The sequence below is a fragment of the Canariomyces notabilis genome, assembly GCF_033297395.1.
Source record: "Canariomyces notabilis strain CBS 508.74 unplaced genomic scaffold N656scaffold_5, whole genome shotgun sequence".
Taxonomy (NCBI): domain Eukaryota; kingdom Fungi; phylum Ascomycota; class Sordariomycetes; order Sordariales; family Chaetomiaceae; genus Canariomyces; species Canariomyces notabilis.
The window spans coordinates 168,537-184,899 of record NW_027041827.1 but is presented as its reverse complement, the minus strand read 5'-3'; the positions used below and the strand labels follow the sequence as shown (position 1 = coordinate 184,899).

The 16,363-nt window shown below is 55.2% G+C and overlaps 6 protein-coding genes across 6 annotated transcripts; 2 read left to right on the top strand and 4 right to left on the bottom strand.

The window, feature by feature from the left end:
- Positions 1–1,943: 1,943 nt before the first annotated feature.
- N656DRAFT_776640 (glycoside hydrolase family 63 protein) lies at positions 1,944–5,007 on the top strand. The gene is made up of 3 exons (XM_064814674.1): positions 1,944–2,358; positions 2,435–4,404; positions 4,481–5,007. The coding sequence occupies exons 1-3, from the start codon at positions 2,100–2,102 to the stop codon at positions 4,730–4,732; spliced, it is 2,481 nt and encodes an 826-aa protein (XP_064672058.1). The 5' UTR covers positions 1,944–2,099; the 3' UTR covers positions 4,733–5,007.
- On the bottom strand, positions 4,948–8,047 carry N656DRAFT_776639 (GTPase-activating protein GYP7). Its single transcript, XM_064814673.1, has 3 exons — positions 6,227–8,047; positions 5,588–6,169; positions 4,948–5,512 (listed from the first exon to the last, which is right to left on the bottom strand). Exons 1-3 carry the CDS (start codon positions 7,845–7,847, stop codon positions 5,142–5,144), a joined length of 2,574 nt encoding a protein of 857 aa, XP_064672057.1. The 5' UTR covers positions 7,848–8,047; the 3' UTR covers positions 4,948–5,141.
- A 731-nt stretch (positions 8,048–8,778) lies between these two features.
- N656DRAFT_531186 (uncharacterized protein) lies at positions 8,779–10,006 on the bottom strand. The gene has a single exon (XM_064809970.1). It carries the CDS (start codon positions 9,700–9,702, stop codon positions 8,812–8,814), a length of 891 nt encoding a protein of 296 aa, XP_064672056.1. The 5' UTR covers positions 9,703–10,006; the 3' UTR covers positions 8,779–8,811.
- Positions 10,007–10,485: 479 nt separating this feature from the next.
- N656DRAFT_776637 (Mak16 protein) lies at positions 10,486–11,773 on the bottom strand. The gene has a single exon (XM_064814672.1). It carries the CDS (start codon positions 11,279–11,281, stop codon positions 10,514–10,516), a length of 768 nt encoding a protein of 255 aa, XP_064672055.1. The 5' UTR covers positions 11,282–11,773; the 3' UTR covers positions 10,486–10,513.
- Positions 11,774–12,015: 242 nt separating this feature from the next.
- N656DRAFT_776635 (P-loop containing nucleoside triphosphate hydrolase protein) lies at positions 12,016–14,305 on the top strand. Its single transcript, XM_064814671.1, has 3 exons — positions 12,016–12,366; positions 12,453–13,903; positions 13,961–14,305. Exons 1-3 carry the CDS (start codon positions 12,124–12,126, stop codon positions 13,977–13,979), a joined length of 1,713 nt encoding a protein of 570 aa, XP_064672054.1. The 5' UTR covers positions 12,016–12,123; the 3' UTR covers positions 13,980–14,305.
- Positions 14,269–14,551, bottom strand: N656DRAFT_796137 (uncharacterized protein; the record flags this gene model as incomplete). The annotated part of the gene is made up of 3 exons (XM_064817494.1): positions 14,269–14,305; positions 14,369–14,431; positions 14,487–14,551. The coding sequence occupies 3 exons, from the start codon at positions 14,549–14,551 to the stop codon at positions 14,269–14,271; spliced, it is 165 nt and encodes a 54-aa protein (XP_064672053.1).
- Between the last annotated feature and the right edge of the window lie 1,812 nt (positions 14,552–16,363).

Below are 16,363 nucleotides of genomic sequence, written 5' to 3'. Positions count from 1 at the left end.
ATTTATTGCAGTTAAACTGCAAAACCGTGGGCTTCCAAAGTCTACCCGGGCGTGGGCGAATAAAAATTTTGGTGGTTTTGGGTTTTGGCACACTTCCGCCAAACAGGCGCCGTACGGAATCGAGTACACCGCCCGGCAGAACCGCCCGCCTCAACATGGGGTGTCACACAACCGCACCACGCATCCGCATTTGCATTCTGCAAGGACGCATCGTGTTGGTTGTTCAATTGACCACTTACCAATACCTTGTATCCATGGATTGCGAGGCAAATTCAACCTTAAGACGACGAGCTGAAAACACGCTCCACTTCTCTACACTGATACCTTACCCCGCGGAAGGCGGATCGAATGTTCGATGGAATGTTTGGCCAAGACCAGTGGAGCTCCGGCAACTGCAGTGTCAGTCGCCCCTGAGCACTCGCGTACCTTGGGAGTTTGGTTTTGACGACTGCCGTAACTCTGCGCACAAGATTGCTTCGCTCGACTCACCTCGTCTTTGCTGCCTTCTTCTTGTATCCGTTTTCACCGATGCGACTACAGATTTTTAAAGTAACACCCGGTTCCCACGAAACTGGCCGTATCCCATTTTGAGTCTTACGAGGCGGTGCAGCTCCAGTCGGTCAAGGAAAGCTTCTTGATACATATGAAACGGTGATTCTACTTAGGACTGGAGCGTAGCATCGGCAGTGGGATCGCGCTGATTTCCTCGTACCTCAGGAACATAGCCAAAAAGCACAGCCAGGGTACTTAGGCGAGAGCCTGGCACAGCAAGGAGCCAAGGCCCTCCGCACTACATTAGCACACCAAGGAGTTCAAGACAGTCAACCTGATATGCCCCTTTATTTTTGGGCGCGTCTGCGCTGTGCCTCAGGCTCTTGCTCCGGAGTGCTCTGGAATCGTTAAATGAACGTCGGCAGTTGACTCTTTGTATGTGGAGGGATGGGGCAAACAGAATCAGAACAAGCAAATGGCCCCTCTTGCTGGGCAAACTCATGATTAACATTTCCCCCAGTTCGATGAATGGGAAACGAAACGGCCAATACTGTCATCGTGGCGTGACTGATGAAGGTCACTGGCAATACTGGCCATCTATAGCGACGGATAAGGACCCTACTCGGCAAATTCTGGTAGCTCCTAGCCGCCCCTCTACCAAGATCAACTTAGGAGACTTCCCGACTATACCCCTTATAAAACCCCAAATTCACCGTATGCTCCTGAGAAGTGCAGCCATGGGCCTTTCTTAACGTCGGGTCAAGGGATGGAAAGTCACAGGGATGCGAAACCGGTAGAGCGCAGATGAGATGAACGCTCCCGGATCCCTGAGATATGAGATGTTTCATGCTCGTTTCCTCTGGCTTTTCACCTAATATTTTGGACGGCTGGCAGCATCGCATACGTACCCCCCTGCTCGTGTCAAACAAACCTTAGTTATGAACTTATGACCTCCCAGGACACTATAACGAGCCCTGCGTTTTCTTGGTCTTGCCGATGAGCTGAGCTACTTAGGTCTGAGGTTGTATCCCCAAGACTTTGAAGCATCTTCTAAGGGACCAAACCAGGTAGCACCCGCGTAAGGTAAGTACTGTCCTATCCTGATCCCTCCACGCCACTACTACCGAGGCAGGAGGGGGCCCATCAATCCAGCTGCTCGGACTTGCTACAGTCATGAACTTGTGACATGGGGAGACGGTGATTGCCAAGAAGAGACCATCGATATCCTTAGTTCCACGAGCCGATTGAAGGTGTTTATCTCAAAGTTTCGAGGTTTCGTACCGTACCTTGCAGTTCCAAGGTTAATAAGGTCCGTTGTGTCCAGTGCAGTGTTGGTCCTAGGAAGCCGTGTGGGGTTCCCCGCATTTGGCTTGGCATCGACCCCTGTCCTTAAGGTAACATGTGAAGCCACTCATCCAGACCCCTGCATTTCTGGAACAAATCGTGCGGATCAATTGCGAACGTGTTCTGTGTTCAGATGAAAGCCAAGCGCCAACCGCTGAAGCTTCGCTGACCGAGTGCAAAGCTCCACTCGACCGCGATGAAGCTATAGCTTCTCCTTGTTCGGATACCCTTCCCGGAACGCCTGCCGCAAGCGTAAGGTAGTTATGGCGTCCGGACGCCAATTACACTTTTTGCTCGCCTTTTTCTACTTCAATGCCCTGCTTTTTGGGCTGGGGTCCGCTGCAGCTGCCGACGAGGGCGAGTCGATCCTGCACAGCGAAATCGGGCGGCAGAACAACCAAAGCCTACTATGGGGCCCCTACCGCCCCAATCTCTACTTTGGCGTGCGGCCCAGGATACCCAAGAGTCTGATGACGGGCTTGATGTGGGGCAAGGTCGAGACGTACACAGATTTCCAGAACAGTTGGTCCCTCACACAGAACTCACCAACCCTGATTCGCCTGCCCGCAGTCGACTGACAAGAAGGCGCATGATGCAGCGGTCCGGTACACGTGCGAGCAGAATGAGGGCATGAAGGGCTACGGCTGGGAGGAATACGATCCTAGAAAGGGCGGTGTCCAGTCAATTCATGATATTGAGAACGGCATCGACATCACCACTTCTTTCGTCAAGATCCCCGGCGGCGCTCACGGCGGCAACTGGGCGGCTAGGATCAAGGGTGTCATTAACGAGGACTCGCCCAAGGATCAGAAAACGACTGTCATTCTTTACGTCACCCAGGAAGGGGGCGATTCGGAGCTTCAGGCGCTGCCGGGCGACGACGACACGGGCTATGAAGGCGATGTCACGCTCAAAGGGCGCTCAGAGCCGTTGGGGAACTACAAGCTAGTCGTCACCAAGGGGGAGGGAGTCCAGCCCAAAAGTGACCATGGAATCTCCGAAATCCGCGGGCCTGGCCAGACAGTCGTGCAGTCCCTGACCTACCCCGACGAGGTTGTCTGGCAGGCGAAACCGATCCTGTTCAAGCAGCTCAAGGAGGGCGTCGATTTTTTGGTCGAGAACAAGTACGATGCCCTCAGCGCGCCCCCGCCGTGGCAGGTGTACCAGCTCGCCAACCGGCCTGGTGCTGGAAATGTACAGATCGTGCAGAAGACTTTTGAGGGCGACTTTGAGTTTGATATTCTTTTCTCTAGCGAGTCTATGGGCAAGGATATTACGAGCGACGATCTGGCGAGGGAAATCAAGGAGACGACTGGGGCATTTGGTGAGCGCTTCTCGAGCGTCTTTGCTCTGAAGGCCCCGTACAATACCGATAAATTCAAGAAGTTTGCCCGCAGTATGTTTTCCAATCTAATTGGAGGCATTGGGTATTTTTATGGGCAGTCCGTGGTCGACCGCTCGTATGCGCCTGAGTACGAAGAGGAGAACGAAGGCTTCTGGGAAGAAGCTGTCGAGGCCCGAGCTCGCCGGCAAGAGGCGCTGGAGGGTCCGTACGAACTATTTACGAGCATCCCGTCCCGGCCTTTCTTCCCTCGGGGCTTCCTGTGGGACGAGGGCTTCCATCTCCTTCCCATCGCCGACTGGGATATGGACCTTGCCCTGGAGATCATTAGGAGCTGGTTCAATCTGATGGACGAAGACGGGTGGATTGCCCGTGAGCAGATTCTAGGCGCCGAGGCCCGGAGCAAGGTCCCGCAGGAATTCCAAACCCAGTATCCTCATTACGCAAACCCGCCCACCCTCTTCCTTGTCATTGACGGATTTGTCGAGAGGCTCCGCAAGATGAATGGAAGCATGCCCGCTGTTAGGGAGCGCCTCTCACAAGACGAGTTTCTGGCAACGGCATCTCTTGATAACCCGGAAGTCGGCTTGGAGTATCTCCGGCGGCTGTATCCACTCCTCCGGCGCCAGTTCTTCTGGTTCAAGAAGACCCAATTCGGCGACATCAAGTCGTACGACCGCGAGGCCTACTCCTCCAAGGAAGCCTACCGCTGGCGCGGCCGCACCGCCACGCACTGCCTGACGAGCGGACTGGACGACTACCCGCGCCCGCAGCCGCCGCACCCAGGAGAGCTGCACGTTGACCTGATGTCCTGGGTTGGAGTGATGTCCAAGTCGCTCATCAACATCGCCGACGCGCTCGGCCTGGCCGAGGACGTCAGCGAGTTCAAAAAGACACTCGACGCCATTGAGCACAATTTGGTTGACCTCCACTGGTCCGAGAAGGAAGGCTGCTTCTGCGACGCCACCATTGACGATTTCGAGGAGAACAAGCTTGTCTGCCACAAGGGCTACATCTCCCTGTTCCCCTTCCTCGTGGGTCTGCTCAAGGCCGACGACCCCAAGCTGGGCAGGATCCTGGCGCTCCTGGGCGACGAGGAGGAGCTCTGGAGTCCGCACGGCCTGCGCAGCCTGAGCAAGAAGGACGAGTTTTACGGCACCAACGAGAACTACTGGCGCAGCCCGGTGTGGATCAACATCAACTACCTTGCCATTGTCCAGCTGCATGTAAGCCACTCACTCCCTCCCCTTGTGTATTTTTCTTGCCCGCCTATTTGAACCTGATCTGACCAGACCGACGCAGAACATTGCAACCCAGGACGGCCCGCACAAGGAGACGGCCCGGGACCTGTACTCGCGGCTGCGCAGAAACATTGTCGATACCGTGTACAACAGCTGGGAGGAGACGGGCTTCGCGTGGGAGCAGTACAACCCCGAGACGGGCAAGGGCCAGCGCACCCAGCACTTCACTGGCTGGACGAGTCTGGTGGTCAAGATTATGGCCATGGAGGATCTTGGAGGGACCGGGGCAGGGCACGTGAGAGACGAGCTGTAGTAGGTGAGACACAGCATCTAGTTTAGAATAGATAGGGGCGGTTAGGTGACTGGACACAAAATTTGTAAAGTATCGGATGGATTGGACGGAAAAGGCTATGAAAACTGATCATTCGTGGTTATGGCTCAGGCGTCATCATGCATAGGACTAGTCTTCGATTCAGGCAGGGTGTAAGTGATTCAGGGCTTAGGCCATGTGCTCCATGGGTTTAGCAGGCGTAACTAAACGGCAGTCAAGTTTTGAATAGTACATTGCTAATGCCATGACAATTCCACAGTATGCTCACAATTCCGATTTCAGGTTATATCTGCTTCCAGGCCTCCATGCCCTTGGTGACCTCACTCTGCATACCAAAAAGCAAGACACAACTACACCGAACTGTACATGGATGAAGTCAGGTTAAAGGTAATCATTTCCCCCGGGTACCTGCCAAACCGTCCCCTTTCTTAGCAACCTCCTTCCTCGGCAATACCTCCACTTGCCGGGTAAGCAACCGTCTAAGCTCAGGTGTAATCACCCTCTCGCGCTGTTGCTGTTGCTGCTCCGGAGACTGCTGCGGCTGTGCAGGAGCTTTGCCCGCATTCCCACTTTCTCCTCGCGGTGAAGTCGGGACTGTAGCCGTAGAAGAATTTGACCCTGGGCTCGGGCTCAGACGCGGCCTGGGAGTAGGGAAATGGCCCCTCTTATCGACAGCGTCCACAAGGCGCTGGAAGCGCTTGAAAAGGGCCTCGGCGCGAATGAGCGTCGAGTCCAGGTCGATCGTGCCTGACAGTTCATTCACTGGAAAAGGGACCATTAGCTGGAAGGGGGAACCGGGAGGGGAGGTCCATTGGGATCGGGATGGGGGTGCCGTACCGTATTTCAGCACCTCGTCGAAGTGTTTCAGATGCGTCATGATCACATCCCTATGCTTCTCGAGGATGGCGAGCGCCACAAACAAGTGAAAGCTGCTGCTCAGATAATCGGTCCAAAGCACCTCCCAGAGATGAAGCACGTCCATCCAGCCGAACTCGCGCTTGTACCACACCAGCAACATGCGGAAGAAGAAGAAGAAGTTTGTGCTGTCGGCCGACTCGAGGTGGGCGTACAGCTTGGGGTCCATGAACTGCACGAGGTGGTCGAGGGTGCGCAGCTGCGTGCGCATGCCAGACTGGTCGCGAAGAAAGTTGCGCTCCATCCGGTCCATGAAGTTCTTGAAAGCCCAAAAAGCTATGGCATCGTCTTGGAGGACCGCGTAGATGGGCGCTAGGAGGTCGGACATTCCCTGCACGTAGCCCAAGTCCCGGTTGAACTCGTTATAGGTAAGCAGCATGTCCTTCAGCTGCTCCATATGCACGTTGGTGCCCACACTGGCGAAGGGTGAGTCCGGGTCGGGATGGGGGATGTCTTCGCCAGCGAAGATCGGAACATTTCTGTCCGTACGGTGGACGTCCTTCTCTGCTAGAGGATTAGAATAATTGGTGGAAGAGTCTTGACAGGAGAGGTGGAACGTACCTATCCTCCCCCTTTGCTCCCGCCACCACTCGCCTTCTTCACCATCACCGCCCTTGTCGATTTGGCGCTCCCACCAAGCCCCCTTGAGCTTGATGTAAGCATCCCTCAGTGACGCCGCCTGAGCTTTTCGCTCGTCGCTCGTGCTGTACCATTCGTAGACCCCAAGGAGGAACAGCCATGCCTCCTTCCGCACCCCGTCTTCGGGATCGAGGCCGCCGTGGAAGACGCGCTCCTTGACCTCGTCAACGGTAACAGACAGTCGTCCCGTCCGGGGATCAAAAAAGCTCTTCCACTCTTTGAGGGTGACTGGCTTCCTCATCTGTTCCAGCGTCAAACCGCTCGTGCTGTCGAGCAGCTCAAACTCGCCCACATCAGTGTCCTCGAGCTCCAACACCTCACGCGCCGTCCATATCCTCTGATTCCGGTCGCGCTCGCTCTGCTCCGCAATGCCCATGGCCCACCTGGCTAGGTATATTCTGGCGCTATCGAATTCTTCTTGTAGCGTTTGTACCTCTGGATTTCTCAGCAGCCTCCTGACCTGCGGGGGCATCCTTGGATTATCCAGCACGTCCTGCGCAGCTTGTCTGGTGAATGTTGTCACCTTACTGAACTTCTCCATGATATTCCACCCGGTCTCCTTGACGAACTTCATGAACGGGTCCATCCCACCATCCTCATTCGATCCGACGCCCGTGGAAGGACCCGCCACTCCCCAACCCCCACCGCTCCCAGGCCGGCCCCTCGCGGCCGTACTCCCGCCTCCCGTGACTTTTCCCCCAAACGCCATACTATCCTCCTCGGTGGGCTCGATCAAGTAGACATTCGGCTCGGCCAAGCTCCGCTCGACAACCACATACCTCCTCAACCAGCGCAACACCTCGTCCCCGCCCCAAAACATCTCGCCGGCCTCGCCAAAGGGGTCGAACCTCTCGCGGGCGCGGCGCTTCTTTTGGAGGATGGTGCTCTGGCACTCATTGTCGTGGAAGAAGAGGGCGGGGAAGCTGTCCCCCGCGCGCGAGTTGATGATGACGCTGCCGTACCACCAGCCGACGCTGGGCGGGCGTACCAGGAGGCTATAAACGAAACTGACGGGGATGGCGAAGGCATACTGCCCGACCGAGGCCCGGTGCGCCGTCACGGTCGGCGGCGGCGGCACCAGGTACGACTGTTTGGGCGGTGAGTCGCCGTCGCACAGGTCCACTTTCACGTAGATGGACGCCGCGTCTCCGAGCTGCGACTCCGGGATCCAGGCGAGCAGCAGGTCTGACGCGGCCGGGGAGGGACGGTCCTTGGACTGCGAAGAGGAAGGCCGGTCGGCAGGAACAGGATGCTTCTGCTGCAGCAGGGCTATGTAGCCCGGTATGTTGTCCCTTGCCGACGGGGTCGGGTGGATGTAGACTTTGGACTTGGAGAAGAGCAGCTTGACGCCGCGGCCGGTCTCGGTATGAGTGATGGTGTCATAGTCGCCTTCTTCGTCGTCGCTCATGGCGTAGAAGCTGCCTGCCGGAGATGCGGGACGGGGAGGGACCGAACGGGAGGGGAGGGACGATGGGGCCGGAGTTGCAGTGTTAGTTGCTGTTTGATGCGAGGCTGGTGGTGGATTGGATGATGACGACGTCATCTTCAAGATCCTCGTCATTTTCGACGATTACCTCTCCGCGCCGCTCAGTGCTCTCTTTCTCGCACTCGACGGAGGCGGACGGGCCTTGGTTCCTTGACTAAGGTGATTAGGTCGCTAGCTTATGGAAGCTTCGCCTTTGGGAATCAAGGGTTGAGGATTGGCATCTGAGACACATGGTTTGACGGCAAGATACCATCAGCAGCCTGGTGGCAGGTGCTGTTGGTGGCGGCCACGAGATCCATTTATTGAACGGCCCCGCGCCCAGTTGTGCAGACGTGGAGGGGTCAGGAGAGGCAAACTATGTACCGGTACTCTCATGCAGGGCCAGTTTAACCCTAGCCACAGGTACCTCTACTTTTAATTCGCGGGACCCAGTTGCATTTCGCCTCCGATGCGTACTCCAAGGCAGAGTCGTCGTCATCTGGTGTCGACACCTTGGAGGACGACCCCCCTATATTATCGAACGTTCACTACTAGACAGGCTTGTCAACATCCGCCAAACGAGAAGATTCGAAAAGTATATAAGTAAACTTAAGAAATGCACACGCTGCATTATCCACCTCTTGGTGCTATTTCCAAAACGTCGTCTTGACTCCGTTTGTAGCCAGTCATGGATGAGGATATTCGCTAGGTAAAAGATTCAAGACCTGTTCATCCGACCCATAACGCCATGGCCGCGTCTCCTGCCATCTACCTTCCACATCCAGGTTCCGATCTGTTTCTCTCTCAGCAGTCGTTATATCATGGTATCTTCTATTGGCCCACAGAAACAACGTGCCGCGTACGCAAGCTTCGAAGTCGGCCTTCCGCCGACAGAACAACTTCCAGTCCTGTATCCGGGCAAACGAGATGTCCCAGTCATGACATGCCGTTTCCGCGCATAGTGTTGGGCCGCTAGCCTCTTGCTAGCCCGTAGCTCTTCGTGACCTGACATTGACCCCCGCAACTCCCTTCCATCCTGCCGTCATCTCGGACGTGGGCCGCTCGGTAACCCAGCCCTGGGTCCGTTCGGCAACCCATAGCTCCTCCCACCTGCATTGCCGCCCGCACTCCCACTACCACCCGGATAATCATAGCCTCCGTCCGCCCACGGCGCGTTGGCGCTCATGACAGGTCGGTCACTCCGCCTCCCCCCGTCGCCCGCCGAACCGCCGCTCCCACCACCACTCCCCCATCCCCATCTATTCCCTCCCGCCTGCTGCTGCTGCTGCTGCTGCTGTCCCGCCGCCGGCGGCTGGAACGGCCCTCCCGCAGTTGGACTCGCCGTCCTAGCCCCTCCGCCCCAGAGCCTCTGCTTCAGCTTCTCCTGCGCACTAACACCGGACGATGCGCTCGCTGTCGGGCTTATCGCGCCAGCCCTCCCACCACTGCCAGGTGTCAGATCACTCGCCGCCGCCCTCTGTGCAAGCCCAGGCCGCGCCCCAACACCACCACCACCACCACCACCACCACCGCTGCCGCCAGCAGCAAACGGATTCCTACTATTCACAAACTGACCCCTCCCCGCACCACCACCACCAGCACCAGCACTACCACTATCCCCCCACAAGCTACTCAGTCCGCCACCAGCAGCAGCAGTCTGACCGGCTCCTCCTGCTCCTCCTCCAAGAGCGCCGTACCTGCCCAGCTGGGGCTGAGAGGCGCTTTGCAGCGGCTGTGGGGGCGGGGCCTTTGGGTCAGGCGGGAGCCAGTTGGGTAAGGGTTGGCCCTTTTCGGCGTAGTAGGCGCGCAGGACGCGGCAGACGTGCGTGTCGTCCTCCGTGTCGCCGTCGGCGTCGCCGCTGAAGTAGGTGCGCTGGAGCTTGGAGATGTTGGACGACGCGTTGGTCAGCAGGTTGCTGTACCACGACGACATGATGGGCAGACAAGAGAGATTTCTGACGACGAAAACGACGGCGACGACGGCGGAACCGATATGGCAGGGCGTAGGGAGGAAAGGCGACGTGTTCCTTTTTGCGTGTGTTCTGACTGAGTGCTAGCGGGCTGTGGTGTCTGTTCGGCTCCGAAAACTCGCTATTTGGTCGATACTTCTTGCCAGTTACGTTTTGCAAGTATATGTTTGTAGTTCGCTCGCACTCATTCTTTCTGATATAGGTCGTGTATACTCGGCGGAAAAGGTATTTTGAGTCGGAGGGCTGGTGGATATTACGGCGGTCGGTCGCGAAGGGCTCGACTGGTTGATTGACTCTCAGCTTCCGGGTAGTGTTGTGAAGTGTTTTCTTAGAGACCAGCGCTATAGGGTCTTCGAGTCTTGTGTGACTGAAGAGGGGAATGCGCTGTGTCCCAAGTAGGAGAGTTGATGAGGTGTTATGGTGGAGATTGCAAGAAGTTGGCCTCTTGTGGGCGCTTATGCTCGGGCAACGTATTTCATGCAGTCACTCAGGGCCTCTCAAGCGGTTTCAAACCGCACACATAACAGTAACATTACCCCACTTCTGATGTTGTACGACCTGCTTACTCCGTATGTACTTGGAATCAAGCTATTGTGGTTGTGCGTTGCCTGCTCATACTGAATTTATAGCAACCGCAAACCCAGAGCAAGTCCTTAGTGCCGACAGAATGGAGGCTCGCACATTGCGTCCTGTATTCAGTACGCAGCGGGAAATTTGCATGCCCACCCTTGACATGCAACCAAACCGCGCCCCTCCCTAACCAAATCCTGTAGGCTAGAATGCAAGCAGCTTCGACCTCTCTGTTTCCCTTTCCACCTCGATCTCCTTCTTTTTCCGCGCCTTCATCTTCACCACCCGACCTCTCTTCCGCTTGTCGCCAGCCTTTGACTTCTTCTTCACACCTTCCTCATCGTCCCCATCACTGTCCTCCTCATCATCCTCATCCTCATCGCTCTCCTCGCTGCCAAGCCAGTCCTCAATGTCGGCCAGCTCTTCATCGTCGCTCTCGTCAAAATCGGACACATACTCCACCGCACCATCTGGTTCCTCGTCCTCCTCTTCCCGCTCCTTCTCGAGCTCCTCTTCAGACTCGGCCTCCTCATCCTCCTCAGCTTCAATGCCCTTGTCCATATCCTTGTCTCGGACGCCCTCACCCTCCTTTTCGAGAGCATTCAGCACCTTCTTCCAGATGTTGGCGTTGCAGTTCAGTGGCTGATCGCCGTATGCGCCTTGCCGCAATCTGTCAAGGAGTTCTCTCTCGATGGTCCTTTCCAGCTTCGCGGCCGCCAACGCCTTGCGCTCTCTCGCCTCTTCGCGGTGCTTGATTTTGGGTGCCATCTTTGGCACCAGCTGTTCACCCAGTCTAGCTTCCTCCGCCGCTATCCTGCGCATCCGAGTCGCCACCTGGACCAGCCGTGTGAGACGTTGTTTGCACTTGTGCTGAAGGAATTTCGGGAAGTATTGGAGCCGCTCCTCGATTTGCTGTAGGGCTTGTTGATAGTTCTTGGAGAGTTTGATCTTCTCCCACCATTTCGAGGGCATGTGAGATCTCTCGATCTGCCAACCGAGTTGTGTCAGTAAGTTTCAGGCTATGGCACATGAAGAGCCAGGGCGAACACTGGTTATGGAAGCACGTACGGTCTTTATGTATAGATATATGGTCCCTTTGGGTGATGTCCGAACTGTCGCATACCGACTGTTTGCCAGCGGGCAACTTTGCCGGTTGCACAACCCACTGACCTGTCTCGCATGTTAGCCAGCAAGCGATAAACGTCGCGGTAGGCGAACACACCGAGTATTCATTTCTGCAAAAGTTGTTTCCTTTGGTTGTCCTGAGAGAGGTTAGGACGTGATGAGTAGAGACGAGCGGCAATGAGGCCTACTTCAGCTTGAAGGCACAAAACTGTTCTGCGCATCTGCGTTAGTAGGGTGCGGCGAATTTAAGAGCAGGCTACTCCTTACGGTTTATAATCTGCCATACTATTTCGTCAGACATGGTGGATGTGTCAACTCCGGTACCCTGGCAGAATCTGGTCGAGATTTGAATGATGAGAACTTGGGGAAGCTCGCCGCGCCGCAATTACGAAGTTGTCGACGTTGGAGGGGTGTAGCAAGTTGAATCGCGGTGATGGATAAAAATTTGGGATCCAGTCCGCCTCCAGAAAACTGTGCTGGGCCCAGTGGCTTTATCTTATCTCTGCATGACTGACCAATTACAGTGCCAATTGAACTCGTTGGCACATTCGAATGGAGAATGGATGTTTTGGCCCTTTTGACTCCTGAGTACTCTCAAAACTCCTAACCACAAATTCACAGTAAGGAAGCAGTGAGTCGGGACCTACTCCGTACATGATTTGTACAATCAGTCTTAGACGCCAAAGTCAATGTTCCGCCATGCACTGCGAATAGCTTCATCTTGTCGTCGAGCGGATTATAAGGCGGGCATAGGCCTCCGACATCAGTCATGGCCTGTTGTTTACGTGCGCATTCGCGCGCTCACTGGTGCGCCCTTGGTCACTGACACCAGGTCGTCGACCCTCGGCAATGACACCATCTACGCCCTGTCGTCCGGCTCCGGCAGGGCAGGAATAGCTGTGGTTCGTGTATCTGGGCCTGGCTGCCTAGATGTAAGACTGTCTCTTCAGAATATTGAAATTCATTCTGGGTTGGTTGAGGTTCTATCCCTTCTAAGTTCTAACCCTAGTCGCTGCAGGTCTATCGAGGACTATGTCCAACCAAAGCTCCACCCAAGCCAAGGTACGCGGGTGTAAGGACCTTGTTTGAACCGGGCTTCGCCCATGTTCCTGATGCCAATATTGTCGATTCCGACTCCCTTATTTTATACTTTCCGGGCCCGAGGACTGTAACTGGAGAAGATGTCCTAGAGCTGCATGTTCACGGAGGGTCCGCGACCGTGAAGGCGGTACTTTCCGCCATCGCCAAATGCTCATCTCCAGCAAAGATTCGATATGCCGAGCCAGGAGAGTTCACCAGACGCGCGTTTCTCAATGGCCGGCTTGATCTCGCCCAAGTCGAGTCTCTGGGCGATACGCTTGCTGCCGAGACTGAGCAGCAGCGCCGGGCAGCCGTCCGTGGCAACTCGGGCGTTCTCGGCAAGACATACGAGGTCTGGCGTGAACAGCTACTTCTGGCTCGTGGCGAGATAGAGGCGCTCATAGACTTCTCTGAAGATCAACACTTTGACGAGTCACCGGCGGAACTGCTTACCAACGTTAAAGCGATGGTTGAGCAGATTCTTCACTCTATCCAGCTTCATAAGCTTGGCAGCCAGAGAAGCGAGCTGCTTCGGCATGGAGTTCGAATTGCCCTTTTGGGGCCGCCCAACGTCGGCAAAAGCTCGTTGATGAACCAAATTGTTGGCCGCGAGGCTTCCATCGTCTCTTCCGAAGCAGGAACCACTCGCGACGTTGTCGAAGCAAGCCTTGACATTCGGGGTTACCTATGCTCCTTTGCGGACACCGCCGGAATCCGGACCAAGTCGGTTAGTAATCCGGACGAAACTCCGGCATCAACAATTGGCGCTATTGAAGAGGAAGGAATTCGAAGAGCACGACGAAAGGCACTGGATTCAGACGTTGTCATCGTTTTGGCGTCCGTCGAGCCGACCAAAGGCGGCGGTCATCGAATAAGCTACGATACTGAGACGCTACAATTGGCAGCTGGTGCGCAGCAGTGCTTGGTTGCGGTGAACAAGAGTGACGTGGTGAGCCCGGAGACGCTCGAGCGGCTTATCCAGGATTTCAAATCTTCGGCATTAGAAAGCACCCCCGGCCTCAGTGGCAAAGAGCCGCTCACCATATCCTGCAAGGCTGCAGCATCACCGCCAACTCCAGGGCTGGTTGATCCTGGGGGTGTCCATGGACTCACTGAGAAACTGGTTGAGTCGTTCTCTCACCTGACATCGCTACCCGGCGACATGCAGCACCTGCTTGGCGTTACCGAACGACAGGTTCAACTTCTTTCCGAGACGGAGAAACATCTCCAAGATTTCTTGACTGCGGCACAGACCGGCGGTCCCGACGGCGAGGCTGATGTCGTGCTCGCTGCGGAGCACTTGCGTCTTGCCGCCGCCCAGCTCGCCGCCATAACTGGACGAGGAGAATCCGGAGATGTCGAGGAGGTTCTAGGAGTCATCTTTGAGAAGTAAATAGTTTCTCCTGCATTTCCTCAGGTTCCTTTCGCGCTAACCGAGTATTCTAGGTTCTGTGTCGGAAAATGATTGTGAAATTCTCTTCTAAAATCTAATACAAGAGAAGGTGTTTTACACCACCCCGCGAGGGGTCGAAAGTCATGAACCCGTTCTAGCGGCGCCTATCCAAGCCAAATGCGCGAGCATGCCGTCGTCCGATCTAAACCCATCCCTCTATGTCTTCTAGTTGTACAATGTAACCGAAACGTGGGAGAAGAAGCTGCAGCGCAACCAGTTCCCCCGAACCACTCAGGTGCTGTCATGTATTATCTGGTTGGCGTTGCCGCGGTTCGAGGGCCTCGATAGGCTTCGAAGCTGTTTAATGCTGCTTATCCTCCTCGTCGTCCTTGTCATCCCTATTGAGTGGTCAGTCCCCTGTTTATCATTCACTTTGCGGTATCAACCAAAGGTGAACTCACTTATTGTAGCCCGAGCGGCCATAGTTTCGCATCTTGTCCTGCTCATCATCATCTGAGTTGCCCCTGGACAGTTCTTGTTAGCTCATGCTCGACTGAGCCTTGTTTTCTTGTCACTCACTTGTTGTAGCCGGAGCGGCCGTAGTTGACAAGGGAGCTGGTGGTGAAGGAAGCGGTAGCAGCCATTGCGAAATTGGTATTGAAGCTTGGAAAATGTAGCTGTCGGGTGGTCTTGATGGGAGTGACGAGAGTGATTAGAAGTTGTTGGAAGTTCTTGTGGTGACTGAGGCTTGTGAAGTTCAATTCTTTGCTTGTTTGTGAAGATTGCTGATGCTGACGATGGAAACAGGTCTTCAACCGGGGCATCACTGGACTTTATATAGACCCTGGAGAAGATGCCATTGCATTCTGGAAACAACATACAAGCCAACCACCACAAACTTGCTTTCCCTCCAAGTCGGCATATGTAAGGGGGCAATGCCTCACCCAGGCGGCTCGGGAAGCCCCAGGCAATGACATGACATAAGGCACATATGCAACGCTTCTCCACAAAATCCCAGGTTGCTTAGACATACTAGTGGGCGAACAGCTTTCCTGGTGTGTTACGGAGCGAACAGGCCCCCACCCCTTCGTACAGTATGACTCGACTTTGAGAAGGGCGGTGAGGTGTATCGCCAGGGACCGAGATACCGACAAGGAGGCTCATCCGCTCAAATCTGCACTGTTACGAAACTCGCGGTTCGGAATCGATGTACTGTGGTATCCATGGATGGATGCAGGAAAGTGGCAGATGCAGCGCCTCGACGCCGTGAGATCCGGGCGCCTTGGCCCTGCAGGACCATAGCGCCGAGTCCTGGGGGTGTTGGTTGTCAAAACGAAGGTACGAGCTATGTGGCTCTGACGATACACGTGTATGCGCATTAGTGTAACCGTCTTGGGGGCTGAAACCAGTTGATGGAATTTTTCTAGAAGCCTTAGGTAGCACTCCGGTAGGGCTGAGGCCTGCGACTGGCCCGTTTCTTGGATGCCTGGATGTCCTGTTGTGTAAGCACTAATAGTCACATCCATACCTTAGGTATGTACATACAGTACCTATAGGTGGTCAAGGCGGAGCATCCCCAGCTGGCACGCGGATTGAACCATTTCAGTCAGGTTGGCACTGCTGCACCGTTCGTACTCACGATTCTTAGCGCCGAACTTGCTCACCGTCTGTTGCCCCCTGCCGAAAACAGATGTGTACCTGGGCTACGTATGCGTAGGTAGGCGTCAAGCCTATTTTGATTTCCAGGTTTGTGGCATCGGCTCTCTCCTCTACGGTTCATCGCTCTGGCAAAGTTCCATCCTTCCCGTACTCACCCGTGATTAGTGTACTGTAGACCAGGACCATCTGAAATCCTGCCATAGGTACCGGGGATCGCCGGCCAGGACTTTCCCAATTTAGCCAGTTTGTCGATCAGCGGCCGGCCCGCTTTCCAGCACACCGGGTATGATCCACTGCCGGCCGATCCGCAAGCCCTGTACGCAGGGTTCTACATCCCGCAGCACGTGCTGTAAGGAACGATCCAGAAACGAATGCACTTCAAGTGAATTCCAGAATTTGGGACTGGACCGAAGGATGGACGTCTGAATAGGACTATGATATTTCCGCCTGACAATATGTCCTTACATTATGTGCTGTATGTACTCCGTAATTTCATACATTACAAATCGTTGCCCTCAAGCCCTCTTTCTTCAGCAGAACCGGATGGACCATTGGTTCCTGGTTGGCATGGGCGAGTTGTATCTCCCAGCAACCCGATCCTAATCTCAAAGACAGCAGAACTCGACTGCTGCATGACAAAGCCGCTTCACACATGACACGGGGACACTAATAAAGATACTGGATGAACAGCACCCGCGGCGCCCGAAGCTCGCTCACTTTGACAACGCGATTAACACCCATCTTGACATACCCCGTAGCCTGTATCCATTGGCAGTTTTTTTGGGATGACACCTTCA

Coding starts and splice junctions, on each gene's coding strand:
- N656DRAFT_531186 (XM_064809970.1), bottom strand. CDS start 9,702: ATGTCGTCGTGGTACAGCAACCTGCTGACCAACGCGTCGTCCAACATC.
- N656DRAFT_776640 (XM_064814674.1), top strand. CDS start 2,100: ATGGCGTCCGGACGCCAATTACACTTTTTGCTCGCCTTTTTCTACTTC. Junction 2,359..2,434: donor GTACACAGATTTCCAGAACA/GTTGGTCCCTCA, acceptor CGCATGATGCAG/CGGTCCGGTACACGTGCGAG. Junction 4,405..4,480: donor TTGCCATTGTCCAGCTGCAT/GTAAGCCACTCA, acceptor AGACCGACGCAG/AACATTGCAACCCAGGACGG.
- N656DRAFT_776637 (XM_064814672.1), bottom strand. CDS start 11,281: ATGCCCTCGAAATGGTGGGAGAAGATCAAACTCTCCAAGAACTATCAA.
- N656DRAFT_776639 (XM_064814673.1), bottom strand. CDS start 7,847: ATGACGTCGTCATCATCCAATCCACCACCAGCCTCGCATCAAACAGCA. Junction 6,170..6,226: donor GGAGCAAAGGGGGAGGATAG/GTACGTTCCACC, acceptor ATCCTCTAGCAG/AGAAGGACGTCCACCGTACG. Junction 5,513..5,587: donor CGACGAGGTGCTGAAATACG/GTACGGCACCCC, acceptor TCCCTTTTCCAG/TGAATGAACTGTCAGGCACG.
- N656DRAFT_776635 (XM_064814671.1), top strand. CDS start 12,124: ATGTTCCGCCATGCACTGCGAATAGCTTCATCTTGTCGTCGAGCGGAT. Junction 12,367..12,452: donor CTGGGCCTGGCTGCCTAGAT/GTAAGACTGTCT, acceptor TAGTCGCTGCAG/GTCTATCGAGGACTATGTCC.